General features: G+C 45.4%; 1 protein-coding gene across 3 annotated transcripts in view; it reads right to left on the bottom strand.

Moving 5' to 3' along the window:
* The window catches only part of LOC141149600 (uncharacterized), a 56,383-nt gene that overhangs the window by 25,064 nt on the left and 10,063 nt on the right, over positions 1 to 21,256 (bottom strand). For 2 of the 3 annotated variants that reach the window (XR_012245906.1, XM_073636906.1), the window contains exons 3-4: positions 20,724 to 20,831; positions 8,363 to 8,828 (exon numbers count right to left, since the gene is read on the bottom strand). Coding sequence is in view for 2 of the 3 variants with exons in the window: in XM_073636906.1 (XP_073493007.1) it covers positions 8,367 to 8,828; positions 20,724 to 20,831 (570 nt within the window). In the remaining variant the exon portion in view is untranslated. The remainder of the gene's footprint in view (positions 1 to 8,362; positions 8,829 to 20,723; positions 20,832 to 21,256) is intronic. The other variant, XM_073636907.1, reaches the window with a different exon arrangement.

Raw genomic sequence — 21,256 nt, 5'->3', positions numbered from 1 at the left:
ACATTTTAGCGATAAAAACGTAATTATTCTTTCTTCATCACCAATCGTAAACATTTCTGTGAGGCACATGTGGTGGCAATATGCTAACCACACCCCTAGAATAATTTAATGAGAGGTGTAATGTCTAAAATGATGTCACTTATAGGGGGGGGGGGGGGGGATCTGCTGTTCTGGCACCTCAGGGGCTCTGTCAATGTGACATGACACCCTGAAACCATTCCAGCAAAATTTGAACTTCAATATGACGCTCATTCCATTCTGAGTTTTGCACTGTGTTTCAAATGTAGTTTTCGACCACATATGGGGTATCGGCGTACTCAGGAGAAATTGTACAACAAAATGTATGGTCCATTTTCTCCTGTTACCCTTATGAAAATAAAAAAATTAGGGCTTAAAAACATTTTTTTGTGGGAAAAATAACATTTTTTATTTTCACGTCTACATATTCTGTGAAGCACCTGGGGGTTCAAGGTGTTCACCACATATCTATATAAATTCCGTAATGAGCCTACTTTCCAAAATGGGGTCACTTGTAGTGGGTTTCCACTGTTTAGGCACATCAGGGGCTTTCCAAACGCGCTCTCGATTCCAGTCATTTTTTGCATTTAAAAAGTCAAACGGTGCTCCTTCCCTTCTGAGCCCTGCCATGCGCCCAAACAGAAGTTTTCCACCACATATGGGGTACTGATGTACTCAGGAGAAATTGCACAACAAAAGTTTGAGGTCTATTTCTCCTGTTACCCTTGTGAAAATAAAAAAAATTTGGGCTAAAGTCAAATTTTTGTAAAAAAAAATAATAAAAATTTTTTTTTTCTTTCCACATTGCTTTCATTTCTATGAAACATACGAAAAGTTAAAGGGGTTGCCCATTACATGGACAACCCCTTCTTGATCTAAATGTTTGGCCCCAATATGATAAAAAACCCTATACTCACCTCCCATGCTGGCCCCATTCCAGCACTCTCGGTCCTGGGGCTCTCGTACAGTTGTCTTGCCACGTGACCCCGGCGCCCAATCAGCACTAGCGTCACTGTCCCTGCATTTATTCAAATCAAACATGAAGAGGAAGTCCGGGCTGCAGCTGATCTCTGAGTTCCTCTTCATGTTTGATTCAACAGGAGGTGGGGACAGTGACACCAGCGCTGTTTGGGCACCAGGGTCACGTGTCACAACAATAGCACGAGAGCCCAAGAGAGAGTGAGTGCCGATACCACAGGAACGGCGCCAGCATGGGAGGGGAGTATAAGCTTTTTTTTATTTTATCGGTGCCAAGTGTGGGGTATGACAAGGAGTTGTTTATAAATTTTGTTGGAAAAAAAAGAAATTGCTGATCAACTTTTAACCCAACTTCCTAACATCAAAAAAATTATGTTGATGTAAAGTAGACATGTAGGAAATGTTATTTATTAAATATTTTGCATGACATGACTCTCTGGTTTAAGGGCATACGAATTAAAAGTTTGAAAATTGGGACATTTTTCAAAATTTTCACCAAATTTCAGATATTTTCACAAATAAACGCAAGTCATATCAAACAAATTTTACCACTATCGTGAAGTACAATACGGCACGAAAAAAATCTTAGAATATTTGAGATCTGTTGAAACGTTGCAGAGTTATAACCACAAAGTGACACTGGTCAGAATTGTAAAATTTGGCCTTGTCATGAAAAACAAGCTGGGGGGTGAAGGTGTTAAATAAACCCTAAGAATAGTGCCCATCCTCCACAAAGAGCTCCAGCATCCTAGCAGTGGGTCTCCCTACCTGTGCTGACTGGGACACCCAGGTCTCTGGGCTTCAGCAAGCCCACTATCAAGAAATTTCCCAACTATGGGTAAACCTTGATCACCCAGAAACATAGAATCATCAATGCAGTAGGGGGATGGTAGTAAGTGTACCTCTGGGTACGGAAGCAGATCACAAGGCCACTGGCGTCTGCTCATAAGAGAGGTCTGGTGGAGAGAAGTCGTGCTGCTCACTCCATTCCACCTTCCCCAAAATTTGTGTCCATTACTACTGTACCTAATAAACACTGGATATGCAATCTCAAATGTGACTGCAGTTTACAGTACAGATAAGTGCAAAGCCGGCAACACTGCTCTAACGTTATACATATTTGAAGAAAGGAGAGGGTCCTATCGTATCGAGGAGAGACCTCAGCACTGAGGAAGACAGAGGCATCAAACTCTTACTCAAAATGATGTAAATTTCTTGGGTCGTTTCATTGGGACACAGAAAACCATGGGTTTATGTTGCTGCATCCAGGAGGCTACCACTAAGAATTACACTTAGGGCTCATACCCATCACCGCTAAAAAAGAATAGGATGGATGTTGTTCCTAAAAAGTTGGACGAGTGTCATGTGATTTTCATGAGAGTACAATGCGATTTTTCTCACCTAGATTCCGAATGACATGTGAATGCAATCTGTATGCGATGCAATTTTAACAGCTTTTACATAGAGAAATTCTCTGTCATTTAAAGATAGTTTTCAAAGGAAATATTCTTCTAAACATATATAGATTGCTAAATAGATAAAAGATAGAAATAGGTGAGATATATAATCAGTGCTTTGGGTGTGTAGCTTACTGTACATGTATTTTAGTAATAAATAAATTTCAGAAAAAAATGGCGTGGGATCCCCTCAAATTTTATTAACCAGCAGAGGGAAAGCGGACCGCTGGGGGCTGATGTTTATTGCCTGGAAAGGTGGTAATGCCCATGGAGGTTCCCAGGCTATCAATATCTGCTCACAGCTGTTTACTTAGCCTTTACTGGTTATTAAAATATGGGACAATCCCCCTCCGTCCCCCCTTCAAAAAAAAAAAAGATGTGGATTCCCTATTTTAACAACCAGCAAAGGCTAGGCAGACAGCTGTGGGCTGATATTAATAGGCTCGGATGGGGCCATGGATATTGGCCCCCTCCCAAACTAAAAACATCAGCTCTCAGCCGCCCCAGAAAAGGAGCATCCATAAGATACACCAATGCTGCCGCTTAGCCTCCACTCTTCCCACTTGCCCTAGTGCGGGGGCAAGTGGTATAATAGGGTTGGGGTTGATATCTGCTTTGTATTGGCAGCTGACATCAAGCCCAGGGGTTAGTAATGGAGATCAGTCTATATGATTCCCCCATTACTAACCTGAGTTAAATTGTAAAAAAAAAACACTCAGAATAAAGTCTTTTATTTGAAATGATGACACAGACTCCTTTATTGAAATAAAAAAGCAAACTTATACTCACCTGTCTGAAGATCAGATAATCCACTGAAGCCAATGTCACCTGAAAAAAAAACTAAAATAATAAACCACCATATTGCTCACCTGTCTGACGAGCCTTTATTGGGTGTGCTGTTATCTTCTACTCTTCTGGGACCCGTGGCCCCCAGCAGTCATGACACTTGGATCAGAGAGGTAATCTCCGCCTCCCACATTAGCAGAGTATCTGCGTGATCCTCCAGTAAGGCGGAGAAAAGGTTCAGAAGAGTTGTCTAAGTGCTCACATGCATGTTTTTTTTTCCAAATCTCGTCTTTCACAGTCTCACTCCTTCCACTAGTGTTAGTGCTTCAGTTCCTGCACAGGAGCACTTTTCGGTTCATCCCATCACGGACCTGAACTTTTGAACAAACTGACATGACTATGCCGCTTCAGGATGTTGTCTCTTTGTTCTTTGTAGCCATAGAACCCAGGGAATTTGTATGCTCAGTGGATATCCATAACGCTAATCTCCACATTCCTATTTTTTCAGCTCACCAAAAGTGCCTTTGTTTTGCAAGCCATCCCAGGGTGTTTGCAAAGGTCATGGTTGCAGTCATGCCCTCAGGGGAATCATTGTAGTACCCTACTTGGACAACATTCTTACCAAGGCTCCCTTTTACTTAGAGAATCTCGAGTTTGCTTATCACCCAGGACACAATTGCTTCGGTTGGTTTGTCAACTAATCAGTCTTTGATTCCTGTTCAACATCTTGTTTTTCTGAAGATACTGTTTGATACGGTCTAAGTGAAAGTATTCTTAATAGGGGACAAGATGTCTGCTCTTCAAACTGGTTTCTGTTCCCTCAGGCATCCCTCATTTACCCCCGTTTCTGCATGAGAATCCTGGGTAATATGATGGCGTCCATTGAGGTAATTTTCTTTGCTCAGTTCCATAGCAGAACCCTGCCGCTTGCCCTCTTCTTTCATCGGGACAAACCTGTCTATCTTGAATCACCCTGTCCCCCAAATCTATGCATCAGGCAATCACTGATCTGGTGGCAATACTCCTCATTCATACATTTCGCTTGCTCTCTTCTGATTCATTGGCAGATCGTGACGATAGATGCCAGTCTTCCTTATGGGTAGCGGTCTTCTAGAAGTACAATATTCAGGGGCACTGGTTGAATCACGAAACTTTCAACGTCCTTGGCCAGACCAGCTGTCAAGTTTAGCCATCCGGATCCAGTTCAGCAATACCACCGCTGTGGCACCAACCATAAATATGGAACGCAAAATCGTAAAGCTATGGCAGAGATCTCTCGGATTCTGGTTTCAGCAGCACAAAGAATTACTGCAATCTCATTAATCCACATACCCACAGTGGACCACTAAATCATGAAGGGATATCCACAGGGAAGTGGTCTCTCCATCTAATGTCTTCCTCCACATTTGTCTCCACTGGGAGACTTCAGAAGTCTGATACCATTTAGATTGAACCAAATTACTCAAAAGGATCAAGTCGAAGGGGTTCCTGTTATTCTCGTTGCCTTGGACTGGTGCAGAAGATCCTGGTATGCAGAATCAATCTTCCTGTCCTGCAGATGCTACATTAAGACTGCCAGATCGTCCAGACTTACTTTTATATGGTCCCATCTTACACACGTACTCATGGACACTCCCTTTAATGGTATGGCTGTTGAATCTTCAGTTTTCTTCGATCATCCTGACTATGATTAGAGTATGGATGTCTTCCTTGTCACATTGCTCTCTTTGTATTTGGAAGGTTTCTTTTTGGTTGGAGAGTATCCAACCTTGTCACCTTTATGCTCTTCTGTCTCCAGGGTCTTCTTGCAGCCGGGTCTTGAGTTAGGACTGTCTCTCAGATCCCTCATGAGACAGGATTCTGCACTGTTTACACCTTTTCATAATCATCTGGCTTTAGACTCCTAAACAGCTCTTTCCTTCAAGGTGTGGCTCACATAGTCCCTTCTTTACTGGTCTTTCATGGATAAGCGGGATCTCATCCTGGTCCTTGACACCTTACAGACCTTTCCCTGCTGTTCCTCTCCTGGTAGGTTGCTTTACTGATAGCAATTACTTCCATTAGGTTAAGTGCACACGAAGCGTTTTTGATGCGTTTTCGCGGCAGTTTTACCGCTGCAAAAACGCTTGTTAATAGGTCTTCCAGGTATAGCAATGCTAATCCGGATGTGCTGTGCACATGATGCGGAAACATCTGCTCCGGATTTGCATTGCGTTAAAAACCGCAGCATGACCATTTCTTGCGCGATCCCGCCCGCAAATTCGCAACAACTGACTTGCATTGAATCGCAACAAACCCGCAGGTATAATGTCTATACCTGTGGATTTGCTGCGTTTCAATTAAAGCCAATGGCCGCAAATTTGCGGCTGAAAAGTGGTGCGGGTGGTACCCGGGTCGGGAGAGGACTACTGCTCCTCTCATCCGATCGCCACTCCCGCTGTTAACAGAACAGCTGGGACAGGCGTTGAAGTGGGGAATGATTTCTGTAGGGAAAAAGAGACTTCCTGTTTCTTTAAAGACCAGAGAAAAGAGAATAATTAGCTGGGTAGGAAGTCAAAATGAGCAATTGTAAGTACACAGTGCTATATAATATGATGATTGTAATATATTAAGAGGATAAAAACTTTGATGGGAGTGCCTCTTTAAGTTGTGCTTATGAGCACTTGAGAAATCAAACACAACCTTAACATATTGTACCGAGCAAGATTTCTGCTTTATTATTACGCATCAAGTTTAAATACTATCACAAATAAAAAAAACTTCCCACCAATAGGCATTTAGGGATATGAACAGAAATGTGAAAAATACTGTATTTTTCGGACTATAAGACGCACTTTTTTCCTCCAAAATTTTGGAGGAAAGTGGGGGGTGAGTCTTTTAGACCGAATGTATATGGACTATATATGGTGGCTGTGGGTGGTGTGGGGGAGAAACAGTGGTGGTTGAGCGGGCACAGCAGGCAGAAGCCGTCTGCTGCAGCCTACACTGTGCCCGCTACTAAATATTATGAATATTCACTGCTCCCCACGCCCATAGGGGTGGGGAGCACTGAATATTCATTTTCCTTAATAGCGCATACTGTAGCCACAGTGCGGCTCCTGCAGCAGCCGGCGGTCAGTGTGCCCGCTATTAAAGACCATGAATATTCTCTACAACCCACTCCCATGGGTTGTAGTGAATATGCATGAACTTTAATAGTGGGCACACCGACCGCCGGCTGCTGCAGGAGCCGCACTGCGGCTACAGTGTGCGTGCTATTGAAGATCATGAATATTCACTACAACCCATGGGAGTGAGTTGCAGAGAATATTCATGGACTTTAATATCGGGAACGCTGACCACCGGCTGCTGCAGGAGCCACGCTGCGGTACAGTGTGAGCGCTATTAGAGATAATGAATGGTCACTGCTCCTCACTCACACAGTCCAGGTGTAGGGAGCAGTGACTCTTCCGGCACAGCATCACACAGTGTGAGGGCGCATGGCATCATCGCCATGCGCGGCTCACACTGAGATCAGTGCTGGCTGCAGAGGAGGACACAGCGCTGGAACACTGGGAAGAAAGGTGAGTAGAACTAGTGTGTGCAGCATGGGATCAGGGGTGTCTAGAATGCCAGGAAGAAGGAAGAGGGGGGCCATACATGCCAGGAAGAAGGATTAGGGGGGCCATACATGCCAGGAAGAAGGATGAGGGGGGCTATACATGCCAGGAAGAAGAAGGATGAGGGGGGGCATACATGCCAGGAAAAAGAAGGATGAGGGGGGCCATACATGCCAGGAAAAAGAAGGATGAGGGGGGCCATACATGCCAGGAAGAAGGATGAGGGAAGCCATACATGCCAGGAAGAAGGATGAGGGGGGCCATACATGCCAGGAAGAAAAAGGATGAGGGGGGCCATACATGCCATGAAGAAGGATGAGGGAGGCCATACATGTCAGGAAGAAGGATGAGGGGGGCCATACATTCCAGGAAGAAGAAGGATAAGGGGGGCCATACATGCCAGGAAGAAGGATGAGGGGGGCCACATGCCAGGAAGAAGGATAAGGGGGACCATACATGCCAGGAAGAAGGATTAGGGGGACCATACACACCAGGAAGGGGGATAAGGGTAGCCATGCATACCAGGGTGAGGGATGAGAGATGAAGGGTGTCATGTATACCAGGATGAGGGGTGCCATGCATACAATGAAGAGGGATGAGAGATGAGGGGAGCCATGCATACCAGGATGAGGGGTGCCATGCAAACCAGGAAGAGGGATGAGAGATGAGGAGAGCCATGCATACCAGGATGGTGGATTGGGGTGCCATGCATACCAGGATGGTGGATTGGGGTGCCATGCAAACCAGGATGGTGGATTGGGGCGCCATGCATACCAGGATGGTGGATTGGGGCGCCATGCATACCAGGATGGTGGATTGGGGTGCCATGCACACCAGGATGGGGGCCACGTATAACAGGAAGGAAGGGCCATATATACTAGGATGGAGGATAACAACAGAATTGGCGGACATTGCCCCTATACCAGTGTCAGCAGCAGACCCCCTCCCCCATAACAGTGCATCATGACCACATTTTTTGCCTACAATTTTTTTCTATTTTCCTCCTCTAAAATCTAGGTGCGTCATATGATTTGGTGCGTCTTATAGTCCGAAAAATACGGTACTCTGCCCAGCAGTGTTATCTGATCACAATGAAACTGGAGGTGTGAGACTAGATGGAGTATGTTCTCTCACAAAATAAAGGTTTAATTTTAAAGGGGTTACCTTAAAAATCAGCTGAAAAAGAAATCTATAACCTGCTTACTTATATAAAAAAAGGAAATATTGCATATGAACAAGGTATCAAACATATTGTATCAGGGTCAAAAATGTATTGTACTTGTACTGTAAGTAATCATTGCAATTGCATAAAGTAGGAAAGTTTCACATTTTAAAGTACAGCAATTCCTGATGACCCTACTCATATATACTGCACTGACATTGGCTGCTGATTTTCAGGGCAAAATCCACCAGAAAATGCTATGTCTTAGAGCTGAATGTGTGTCTAACAGCTATCTAGCTTACTTTTAAAATATTTCATATTTGATTTGATAAAAAAAATCTCAAACATTAGAAAGAACTTACATAATTAATCTGGATTAAGAATTAAGCTGAATTCTTCCAAAGGCAGCGAGTTATCACAAAATGGTTTCGAGGTACCAATTATAGATTCAGTTACTCTCCCAGGTTTCATTGACAGTGAAGATGAAAAAACACTTTTGGCTCTTGCGGATCTTAGTGAACTGAACGAAGAAGAAATGCCTGATGATAAATTAACTTGGCCATTAGTGAATATATAGTCAAGCTTGGGTATAGCCTGGGTTAGTTTTCTATAAAGACTTTCAAAATCCAGATTTGCTCTGAAAGTAAACGGGAATATAAAAGAGAAATTTCTCCAGCTCAGACTGTATCTTCTATACACGTGTTTTTTGCGGCTTCCATAGTTTCTCATATCAACGTCCATCAGGCTTTGAGAGGTTATGGGCCTACTTGGGTTCGTGGCCTTGTCAATCATATCGCAGTTTGCTTTGGCATTTTCTTTTTCAAACCTCTGCAAAACAGAAAACCCAGAAAAGATCAGTCTATTGGTAGCGGCAAGGAGCACAGCAGCTTTATTCTACAGAGATTGTAAGCACTGCTCTCAAACTGGCCATTTCTCTGGATCTGGTCAGCTTCATTGTCCCTCCAATGCTGGAGAAGCAAAGCTGCCTTTGATTGCAGCAGAAGAGACGACAGTTCGGGCCATCGGCACAACAATGCTGCTGGTCTGAGCTGTCAATGAATAAGTAGTGCACCAACCTCCAGGAAGCTAAAATCCAGGAGGCTGGGGAGCAAGCCCTCCTGAAGATAAGAGGAGAACAAGCCTATAAAAACCGTGACCCCCTTTAAAGGAGTAAAACTATCCCTTTAAAAAAAGTAAAGAAGTTTCACACAACTATTTCACCTGTTGCACTGAGCCACCAGCAGTTTCCTCTTGAGCAACATCAATGTCTCACGTCTCTGTTGTCAGATTACACGAGTCAGATTCCTTGTCTTTAACGCTATGGGTGCCCTAGCTATCCCTGCTCCCCAGATTACTTCTGATGGTGAAGATGATGGGGCCATGTATCTTGCTGAACTCCTGAATCAGTACTATAGCTGGCCCCCTCCTCCAGAGAAGTGGGGAGGAATAGTGTATGTACAAGTGCTTCTCACTAAATTAGGATATCATCAAAAAGTTAATTTATTTCAGTACTTCAATAAAAAAAGTGAAACTCATAATATAGAGTCATTACAAACAGAATGATCTATTTCAAGTGTTTATTTCTGTTAATGTTGATGATTATGGATTACAGACAATGAAAACACAAAAGTCATTATCTCAGTAAATTAGAATAATTAACAAAAAACACCTGCAAAGGTTTCCTAAGCATTTAAAAGGTCCCTTAGTCTGTTTCAGTAGGCTCCACAATCATGGGGGAAGACTGCTGACTTGACAGGTGTCCAGTAGGCAGTCACTGACACACTCCACAAGGAGGGTAAGCCACAAAAGGTCATTGCTAAAGAAGCTGGCTGTTCACAGAGTGCTGTATCCAAGCATATTAATGGAAAGTTGAATGGAAGGAAAAAGTGTGGTAGAAAAAGGTGCACAAGCAACCAGGATAACCGCAGCCTTGAAAGGATTGTTAAGAAAAGGCCATTCAAAAACTTGGGGGAGATTCATAAGGAGTGGAACTGCTGCTGGAGTCGCTGCTTCAAGAGCCACCACACACAGACGTATCCAGGACATGGGCTCCAAGTGTCGCATTCCTTATGTCAAGCCACTCATGATCAATAGACAATGCCAAAAGAGTCTTACCTGGGCCAAGGAGAAAAAGACCTGGACTGTTGCTCAGTGGTCCAAGGTGTTGTTTTCAGATGAAAGTAAAGTTTGCATTTCATTTGGAAATCAAGGTCCCAGAGTCTGGAGGAAGAGTGGAGAGACACACAATCTGAGCTGCTTGAAATCTAGTGTGAAGTTTCCACAATCAGTGATGGTTTGGGGAGCCATGTCATCTGCTGGTGTAGGTCCACTGTGTTTTATCAAGACCAAAGTCAGCGCAGCCGTCTACCAGGAAATTTTAGAGCACTTCATGCTTCCCTCTGCCGTCAAGATTTATGGAGATGGAAATTTCATTCTCCAGCAGGATTTGGCATCTGTCCACACTGCCAAAAGTACCAATACTTGGTTTAAAAACAACAGTATCACTGTGCTTGATTGGCCAGCAAACTCGCCTGACCTTAACCCCATAGAGAATCTATGGGGTATTGTCAAGAGGAAGATGAGAGACACCAGACCCAACAATGCAGACGAGCTGAAGGCTGATATCAAAGCAACCTGGGCTTCCATAACACCTCAGCAGTGCCACAGGCTGATCGCCTCCGTGCCACGCCGCATTGATGCAGTAACTGATGCAAGGATCCCCGACCAAGTATTGAGTGCATTTACTGAACATACATTTCAGTAGGACAACATTTCAGATTTTAAAAATATTTTTCAAGCTGTTATAACGTATTCTAACTTACTAAGATAATGACTTTTGTGTTTTCATTGGCTGTAAGCCATAATCATCAACATTAACAGAAATAAACACTTGAAATACTGTAGATCACTCTGTTTGAAATGACTATATAATAAAGGGAACACTCAAATAACACATCCTAGTTCTGAATGAATGAAATATTCTCATTGAATACTTTGTTCTGTACAAAGTTGAATGTGCTGACAACAAAATCACACAAAAATCATCAATGGAGATCACATTTATTAACCAATGGAGGCCTGGATTTGGAGTCACCCCCAAAAATAAAGGGGAAACACACACTACAGGCTGATCCAACTTTGATGTAATGTTCTTAAAACAAGTCAACATGAGGCTCAGTATTGTGTGTGGCCTCCACGTGCCTGTATGACCTCCCTACAATGCCTGGGCATGCTCCTGTTGAGGTTGCGGATGGTCTCCTGTGGGATCTCCTCCCAGATCTGGACTAAAGCATCCGCCAACTCCTGGACAGTCTGTGGTGCAATGTGACGTTGGTGGATGGAACGAGACATAATGTCCCAGATGTGCTCAATCGGATTCAGGTCTGGGGAACGGGCGGGCCAGTCCATAGCTTCAATGCCTTCATCTTGCAGGAACTGCTGACACACTCCAGCCACATGAGGTCTGGCATTGTCCTGCATTAGGAGGAACTCAGGGCCAACCGCACCAGCATATGGTCTCACAAGGGGTCTGAGGATCTCATCTTGGTACCTAATGGAAGTCAGGCTACCTCTGGCGAGCACATGGAGGGCTGTGCGGCCCTCCAAAGAAATCCCACCCCACACCACTACTGACCCACTGCCAAACCGGTCATGCTGAATGATGTTGCAGGCAAGAGATCGCTCTCCACGGCGTCTCCAGCCTCTGTCACGTCTGTCACATGTGCTCAGTGTGAACCTGCTTTCATCTGTGAAGAGCACAGGACGCCAGTGGCAACAATCCTGGTGTTCTGTGGCAAATGCCAAGCGTCCCGCATGGTGTTGGGCTGTAAGCACAACCCCCATCTGTGGACGTCGGGCCCTCATACCACCCTCATGGAGTCGGTTTCTAACCGTTTGTGCAGACACATGCACATTTGTGGCCAGCTGGAGGTCATTTTTCAGGGTTCTGGCAGTGCTCCTCCTGTTCCTCCTTGCACAAAGGCGGAAGTAGCGGTCCTGCTGCTGGGTTGTTGCCCTCCTACGGCCCCCTCCACGTCTCCTGGTGTACTGGCCTGTCTCTTGGTAGCGCCTCCAGCCTCTGGACACTACGTTGATAGACACAGCAAACCTTCTTCCCACAGCTCGCATTGATGTGCCATCCTGGATGAGCTGCACTAACTGAGCAACTTCTGTGGGTTGTAGAGTCCGTCTACCACGAGTGTGAAAGCACAACCAACATTCAAAAGTGATCAAAACATCAGCCACAAAGCATTGGTACGGAGATGTGGTCTGTGGTCCCCACAGAACCACTCCTTTATTGAGTGTGTCTTGATAATTGCCAATAATTTCCATATATTGTCTATTCCATTTGCACAACAGCATATGAAATTGATTGTGAATCAATGATGCTTCCTAAGTGGAGAGTTTGATTTCACAGAAGTTTGATTTACTTGGAGTTATATTCTGTTGTTTAGGTGTCCCCTTTATTTTTTTGAGCAGTGTATATGAGTTTCACTTTTTGTATTGAAGAAATGAAATAAATTAACTTTTTAGTGATATTCTAATTTAGTGAGAAGTACTTGTATATACATAGACAAGGAAGGACGTACAGCGATAAATGAAAATAACAATCATACAAATATGCACTCACAGATAACAGAGGTACACCGGGGAGAAAAGTTAGGAGAGAAAGAGGAATTGCACACAGCCGAAACACCTAGCAACAGTCACAGATAAACACTCCAAAACGCCTCTATCAACAACAGACTCCTCCACTCCTCACCAGTCAGTACAAGTCTTAACACTGACAATCCAGATTGCCAGAGGCAAGTATATATAGGAGAGGGGAGTGGCTGATACTGAACAGCTGAGATCATCCAAGCTGAACAGATTAACCCCTGCACTGCTAACAAAAACCTGCACCGTTTAATATGAAGGAGAAGTGCTTCAGATCAGTGCAGGAGTACATAAAATCAGATGCTGCAGTCTCCTGGCACCTCTCTGTCGCGGTAAGCTCGTAACACAAAGTTTATGCATAAACACTGTGTGACAGCTACCTCCTGCCAGTGCTGTACATGTATGGTGCTGGAAGGCATAAAATCACACACGGTTTGAGTCTCCACTAATGTTTGTTGATGTACTACATTCATTTCTTTCATTTGTATGTCACTGATGAAAATCTCCGGTACGTCTCTAGGACAGGTCAGAGATTTCTAAAACTGAAGTTATTTCAGTTTTAAGCCCTCTATATACAGTATGCTGTGGAATTCAAAGTAGATGTACTTCCAAACCTTGCTAATTTCCATAAGTCTTTCTGTAAATGACTTTCTCTTCGGGGTTGTAAATAAACACATACAGTTAGGTCCATATATATTTGGACAGAGACAACATTTTTCTAATTTTGGTTCTAGACATTACCACAATGAATTTTAAACAAAACAATTCACATGCAGTTGAAATTCAGACTTTCAACTTTCATTTGAGGGTATCCACATTAAAATTGGATGAAGGGTTTAGGAGTTTCAGCTCCTTAACATGTGCCACCCTGTTTTTAAAGGGACCAAAAGTAATTGGACAAATTAAATAATTGTAAATAAAATGTTCATTTCTAGTACGTGGATGAAAACCCTTTGTTGGCAATGACTGCCTGAAGTCTTGAACTCATGGACATCACCAGACGCTGTGTTTCCTCCTTTTTGATGCTCTGCCAGGCCTTCACTGCGGTGGTTTTCAGTTGCTGTTTGTTTGTGGGCCTTTCTGTCTGAAGTTTAGTCTTTAACAAGTGAAATACATGCTCAATTGGGTTGAGATCAGGTGACTGACTTGGCCATTCAAGAATATTCCACATCTTTGCTTTAATAAACTCCTGGGTTGCTTTGGCTTTATGGTTTGGGTCATTGTCCATCTGTAGTATGAAACGACGACCAATCAGTTTGGCTGCATTTGGCTGAATCTGAGCACACAGTATGGCTCTGAATATATCAGAATTCATTCGGCTGCTTCTGTCCTGTGTCACATCATCAATAAACACTAGTGACCCAGTGCCACTGGCAACCATGCATGCCCAAGCCATCACACTGCCTCCGCCGTGTTTTACAGATGATGTGGTATGCTTTGGATCATGAGCTGTACCACGCCTTTGCCATACTTTTCTCTTTCCATCATTCTGGTAGAGGTTGATCTTGGTTTCATCTGTCCAAAGAATGTTCTTCCAGAACTGTGCTGGCTTTTTTAGATGTTTTTTAGCAAAGTCCAGTTTAGCCTTTTTATTCTTGATGCTTATGAGTGGCTTGCACCGTTCAGTGAACCATCTGTAGTTACTTTCATGCAGTCTTCTCTTTATGGTAGATTTGGATATTGATACGCCTACCTCCTGGAGTGTTGTTCACTTGGTTGGCTGTTGTGAAGGGGTTTCTCTTCACCATGGAGATTATTCTGCGATCATCCACCGCTGTTGTCTTCCGTGGGCGCCCAGGTCTTTTTGCATTGATGAGTTCACCAGTGCTTTCTTTCTTTCTCAGGATGTACCAAACTGTAGATTTTGCCACTCCTAATATTGTAGCAATTTCTCGGATGTTTTTTTTCTGTTTTTGCAGCTTAAGGATGGCTTGTTTCACCTGCATGGAGAGCTCCTTTGACCGCATGTTTACTTCACAGCAAAACCTTCCAAATGAAAGCACTACACCTCAAATCAGCTCCAGGCCTTTTATCTGCTTAATTGAGAATGACATAACGAAGGGATTGCCCACACCTGTCCATGAAATAGCCTTGTAGTCAATTGTCCAATTACTTTTGATCCCTTTAAAAACAGGGTGGCACAGGTTAAGGAGCTGAAACTTCTAAACCCTTCATCCAATTTTAATGTGGATACCCTCAAATGAAAGCTGAAAGTCTGAACTTCAACTGCATCTGAATTGTTTTGTTTAAAATTCATTGTGGTAATGTCTAGAACCAAAATTAGAAAAATGTTGTCTCTGTCCAAATATATATGGACCTAACTGTATGTGAGACCAAGGACGTACAGGGATAGGCAGGGGTAAGTCCTTCCTTGCCAGAGCGGTGCGGAGGACTTTGTTTCTGGCGCAAATTTCACATGACTTAACCCCTTCACGACCTATGACGTATAGGTCATATATCCCCCTTTGATGGGGGCTCCAGCGCTGAGAACGCATCTTTTCTGGCAACTAACAGCTGATTTGATGAGCAGCCATGTGCCGTCAACAATCTGACAGCGGTATTTGACATAATCGCGTGGGACGCCCTTCACAAACCCCGTCCGTCGGCCCCCGTCACATGATTGCGGGTCGCCGATGAGTTGGCATGACAATCGGGGGTCTGTAGAAGACCACCATGATTTTTGTTAGTCCCAGGGTACACACATTCCTACCATTGGCTAAAACCAGGCAAGGAAGCGTCCTGCATTACCTGGCAACCGGGAGACACAGCATCCCATGTCTCCCGGGCCGCGAAACAAGTGGAAAGAACGGCTTCCCAAGTGCTCGACAGCTCCGTCCAGAAGCGGACAGACCGGCGGAGCAATCTGGAAACCGGACGACGACGACTGTGTCCACGGCAGGTATTTCTAACATTCAGACTGCATACTTGATTCAATACTTGCTCAGTGTGTTCTTTGTGGATATTTTTTCATAAGAATTTGGGAAAGTTATGAAATGTCCTTTAATGTCTGTCCTATTCCTGATCTAAGGGTCTAGACTTTTAGCTGAGATGAATCTGTGCTGCAGTTTATGTACATGATAAATAGTGAAGCTCCTCCTCTACAGATAAGGGGAAAAAAACACAGGGAAGGAATGCCTGCACTCATCTCAGAACTGCTGGAGTGAACAGGAAAGCAGGATTAAGGTAAGTACTTCTTAAAGCATATCTAAACTTTCAATAAACTGTGCATAAATCAATAATCCAGGATATGTTGTCTTGTATGCTTGATGTTTTAGTTTGTTTTTCCTCTTAGCTCATGTTTGGAGAAATTAGCTGCTCTGATGACTTATATACACTATACATAGAATATGAGGAGAAAAACTGTTTTCTAACATCTCAAATTCAGAAATACAGCAACAGGATCGATGAGGACATATATATTTTTATGTATATATACGTGTGTGTTTTTCTGGAATATGATTCTGCACAAACTTGCTTCCTCCCTCCTCCCCTCTTCATATACTGTGAAGAAATATGATGTGAAGCATTTAGTGAGCTGTACCCTGAGACAAGCCTGACATTGAAAGTTCAGAGTAAGGCTATGTGCCCACGATGCAGACATGCTCCGGATTTTTCCTGAGCGTTTCTGCATCTCCCTGGCACAAAAAACGCATGCGGATTGTACATGCGTTTTCCTGCCAGGGACATGCGGAAGTGAAGAATTCTTCACATGCATTTCCGCATGCGGGTTGTCAAGCGATTTTAGCATCACTTGGAAAGTGCTTGACATCTTGGTCACACTATATAAATCCATGCAGCTGGCATGGATTTATATAGTGTGACTGAAAGAATGTTAAAAAATAAAAAAAGAAATCTATACTTACCTTCTGATGGCCCCCGGAGTCTTTATCTGATGCGTCTCTGCTTGCTGGCAGCTCGCGGTACATTGAAAGGACCTGCCGATGTCAGCGGTCGCGTGACCCGTCACATGACTAAATGACAACATGGCAGGTCCTTGAGTCCACCGGGGGCCATCAGAAGGTAAGGATAATGTTTATTTTATATTTTATTCTTTTTTTTGCAGGTTCTATGGTACCCGGGTCCGGAGGAGAGTCTCATCTTCTCCAGACCCGGGTACCATCCACACATTGAAACGCATGTAATCCGCATGTACAGTGATGCGGATTACATGCGTTCCAATGCAATTCAATGGCGGCCAAAACGCAGCGCTTCCGCAAAATAATTGGCAGTGCTATGTTTTTTTCCGCAATGATAATCTGCAGCGGAAATTTCCGCAGCATGTGCACAGCACATGCGAATTATCATTGGGGAACATGGCAGACCTTCTACCAAGCGTTTTTTAAGCATTTCTGCAGCGGAATTGCCGCTGCAAAAACACTTAAAAAACGCATCATGGGCACACAGCCTTAAAGATACTAAAGCTCATCACAGCAGCCAGTTTCTCTAGGCCTTAGTGGAAAAAGTTCTGCAAGATTATGAAATCTAAAAAGAACAGGTTCTTGCTATTATAACTGATAATGCTTCAAACATGATAAGTACAATTAAACTGATGAATGAGAACAATGAAGGTGAACAGCAGCCAGAACATTTCAGATTCAGTATGTTGGAGATGGAAGGCCACAGTCCTGTTCCCATGAGGAGGAACAGATATTACTACAGAAGAACAGTAAAAGGATTCTGTACAATTAGAGGATCTTGTTGAAGCTGCTTCACACATCTCTCCTATTCATCACATGCGCTGTGTTGTGCACACGCTGCAGCTGGCAATAAGAGATAGTCTGCAAGAGGGACATGCTGCAATTCTGATTAGCAAAGTGTTGGAAATTGGCTATTGTTGCCAGAACCCTTAAAATTGACTCCATCTTGAAGAGACGTGCTGGAAAAAGGGCTGTAATGCACACGCCCGGACTGACTGGCGTGTGCGTGTTTAGTGATCCCACTGGACCATGAACCCGTGAGTGCCTGGAGGGGCGTAACTAAGTATCTGCCCGATCCGACCAAGGTCGCACGACGGCATACGACGCCAGTGCACCAGGGAGGAACCGAGCAGAGGGACCAGGTGCTACTCCAGGTCAGACCCCAGACACGGCTGTTGACCCACACCGGGGAATACAGGAACAGGCAGGTTCGGCTGGCACCCAGACTGGTGGGTATAGGCAGGCACGACTGGTATGCAGGCAGGCGGGTATGCAGGCAGGGGGTACAGGCAAGCACGGCTAGAGTGCAGACAGAGAGGCACTAGCAGGTTGGAGCACAGATGGGATAGGACCCAGTACAGACTGGGACTCAGGAACAGAACCGCAGATGCGGTGGACAAACACAGCAGAGTGAGGCCGCCCAGAGCGGTGAGCAAGAACAGGGCAAGACGAGACCGCCTAGAGCGGTGAGCGAGAGTAGAGCAGGACGAGGCCACCTGGAGCGGTGAGCGAGAGTCAGAGCAGAGCGAGACTGCCGGAGCGGTGAGCAAAGGGCCAGAGCAGAGCGAGACTGCTGGAGCGGCGAGCAAAGGGTCAGAGCAGAGCGAGACTGCCGGAGCGGCGAGCAAAGGGTCAGAGCAGAGCGAGACTGCTGGAGCGGCGAGCAAAGGGTGCCTGGAGGGGCGTAACTGAGTATCTGCCCGATCCGACAAAGGTCGCACGACGGCATACGACACCAGTGCACCAGGGAGGAACCGAGCAGTGGGACCAGGTGCTACTCCAGGTCAGACCCCAGACACGGCTGTTGACCCACACCGGGGAATACAGGAACAGGCAGGATCGGCTGGCACCCTGACTGGTGGGTATAGGCAGGCACGACTGGTATGCAGGCAGGCGGGTATGCAGGCAGGGGGTACAGGCAATTACGGCTAGAGTGCAGACAGAGAGGCACTAGCAGGTTGGAGCACAGACGGGATAGGACCCAGTACAGACTGGGACTCAGGAACAGAACCGCAGATGCGGTGGACAAACACAGCAGAGTGAGGCCGCCCAGAGCGGTGAGCAAGAACAGGGCAAGACGAGGCCGCCTGGAGCGGTGAGCGAGAGTCAGAGCAGAGCGAGACTGCCGGAGCAGCGAGCAAAGGGCCAGAGCAGAGAGCAAAGGGCCAGAGCAGAGCGAGACTGCCGGAGCAGCGAGCAAAGGGCCAGAGCAGAGCGAGACTGCCGGAGCAGCGAGCAAAGGGCCAGAGCAGAGCGAGACTGCCGGAGCAGCGAGCAAAGGGTCAGAGCAGAGCGAGACTGCCGGAGCAGCGAGCAAAGGGCCAGAGCAGAGCGAGACTGCCGGAGCAGCGAGCAAAGGGTCAGAGCAGAGCGAGACTGCCGGAGCAGCGAGCAAAGGGTCAGAGCAGAGCGAGACTGCCTGAGCAGCGAGCAAAGGGTCAGAGCAGAGCGAGACTGCCGGAGCAGCGAGCAAAGGGTCAGAGCAGAGCGAGACTGCCGGAGCAGCGAGCAAAGGGTCAGAGCAGAGCGAGACTGCCGGAGCAGTGAGCAAAGCAGAGCGAGACTGCAGGAGCAGTGAGCAAAGCAGAGCAGAGCGGAAACCGCAGGAGCGGTGAGCAAGGCAGAGCAGAGCGGAAACCGCAGGAGCGGTGAGCGAGGCAGAGCAGGGCGGAAACCGCAAGAGCGGTGAGCAAGGCAGTGCAGGCAAGAACCGCCGGAGCGGTGAGCAAGACAGAGCAGAGGGGACAGGGCTCTGTTCACACGGAACAGACAGGAAGGGAAAGGCAGAACCAGATACACAAAAGATACTTGCAATGAAGTAGCGAGTGGACTCTAAACTCACAAACGGAAGTACAGCGACAACGAGAAGGAGTTAGGTGCAGGTTCAGACTCTGCAGAAAAAGGGAAGGTACGGACATAAAGAAAAACAGGAGACAGGTTAGGAGACAGTACAGACAGGAACTGTTACTGCAACAAATACAGGAACGAGCCAAGGTAAAGCCAAGTGCTGGTTCAGACAATGCAGGAGAAAGGGAAGGTACGGACATAGAGAAAAACAGGAAGCAGGTTAGGAGACAGTTCAGACAGGAACTGTTACTGAAGCGAGATACAGGAGCGAGTCTGGGTATGCGGCCCCCAGAGGGCGGGACGAACAGGCTAAGAGCGTGTTCACACGGGCCTGGAAATACAGCCTCCAGGAAAGGCAGAAAGACAGCTGGCTAGAGAGCACAGACAGGACTCAGTTCAGACATGGGAACAGATACCGCAAGGCAGGAAACAGACAGGACCTGGCACATCAGTGACTAGAAGCCAACTGAAAGAACAAGATGCTCAGGCATGGATTCCAAGGAGGAGCTGGTTTAAATACCAGGTGACAGACAGCAATAGGCAGAGGACGCATTAGGGGTGTGTCTGCAGCAGCTACAAGAAACAGGAAGTTCAGCGGGCGTCGCCCTAAGCAGCCACAGCAGAGCAAAGCAGACAACATGGAAAGAAGCCAAAGTGACAGTCTGGACTGGAAATCAAGTGCGCGCTCTTGCACAGTGGGAGATGGACCACTATGCAAGGACGCCGCCAGGTGTGTTACAAGGGCAAATGTGGAATTACAACATTTTTCACTTGTTCTCAAAGAAGTAGAAGAGTTCAATCGCTCCTCAAAACTGACTATGCACGAGGCAACTCCTTTATCCCCTGAAATTGTTAGAGATGTTACCCATGTGGTTACTGCTTTGCCACCAACCCAAGTCAGTGTAGAGAGGTTGTTCTCTAGCCTTAAAAATTAGGGCAGATTTGAGGTCATCTATGAAGGAGGATCTGATGGAGGCGATACCATTTCTCAGAACAAATTCATAGACTGCACAAAGGTTATTCAGTACGTTTTTGTTGAAAACTGTTATTTCCACTTACTGCATAGTGCATAATAAATTGTAAATATGCAAAAGGTTTTTTTGCTCTAAAGTTGTATTCCAATAAATGTATTTTAGGTTCTAAATAAATAGCTTGATTATTGTATCATAATAAGGATTAAAAGCCTGATGTTACCATTTTACTACAGTAAATTTATCACTTAAACATGAGCCATGTATGAGGGAGTCGGAGTTGGTGTCACAGAAATTGAGGAGTCTGAGTTGAAGTCGGAGGTTTGGCTTACCGTCTCCACAGCCCTGTCCATCAGGCTTTCAGAGGTTATGGACCTACTTGGGCCCCTGGTCTTTTGCCTCTTTTTGCCGTTTGAGTTGACATCCTCTTTATTCACGTTCTGCAATACAGAAAACCAAGAAAAAGATTTTTTCAGAGTGTGATTGTGCTGGAGAAACAGCCTGCACCACACTTCACAGTCCACTGTGCTTGTAATTAGTCTGTGGCCCTAGGCTGGAATCACACATCTGTGTGATGTGGTCTGAGTACGGCTTGTAATGCACAGACTGTCCTCAGGGTCTCCGGCCCTGAACTCAGCAGCCTCATAGGCATATACATACAGTGGGGGCCAATAGTATTGGCACCCCTGCAATTCTGTCAGATAATACTCAGTTTCTTCCTGAAAATGATTGCAATCACAAATTCTTTGGTATTATTATCTTCATTTAATTTGTCTTCAATGAAAAAACACAAAAAGAAATGACCTAAAGCCAAATTGGATATAATTCCACACCAAACCTAAAAAAGGGGGTGGACAAAAGTATT

Source organism: Phyllobates terribilis, unplaced genomic scaffold, assembly GCF_046119375.1.
Source record: "Phyllobates terribilis strain yellow unplaced genomic scaffold, ASM4611937v1 Scaffold_1__5_contigs__length_1240528914, whole genome shotgun sequence".
Lineage (NCBI taxonomy): Eukaryota > Metazoa > Chordata > Amphibia > Anura > Dendrobatidae > Phyllobates > Phyllobates terribilis.
This window is presented reverse-complemented; position numbering and strand designations above follow the sequence as displayed.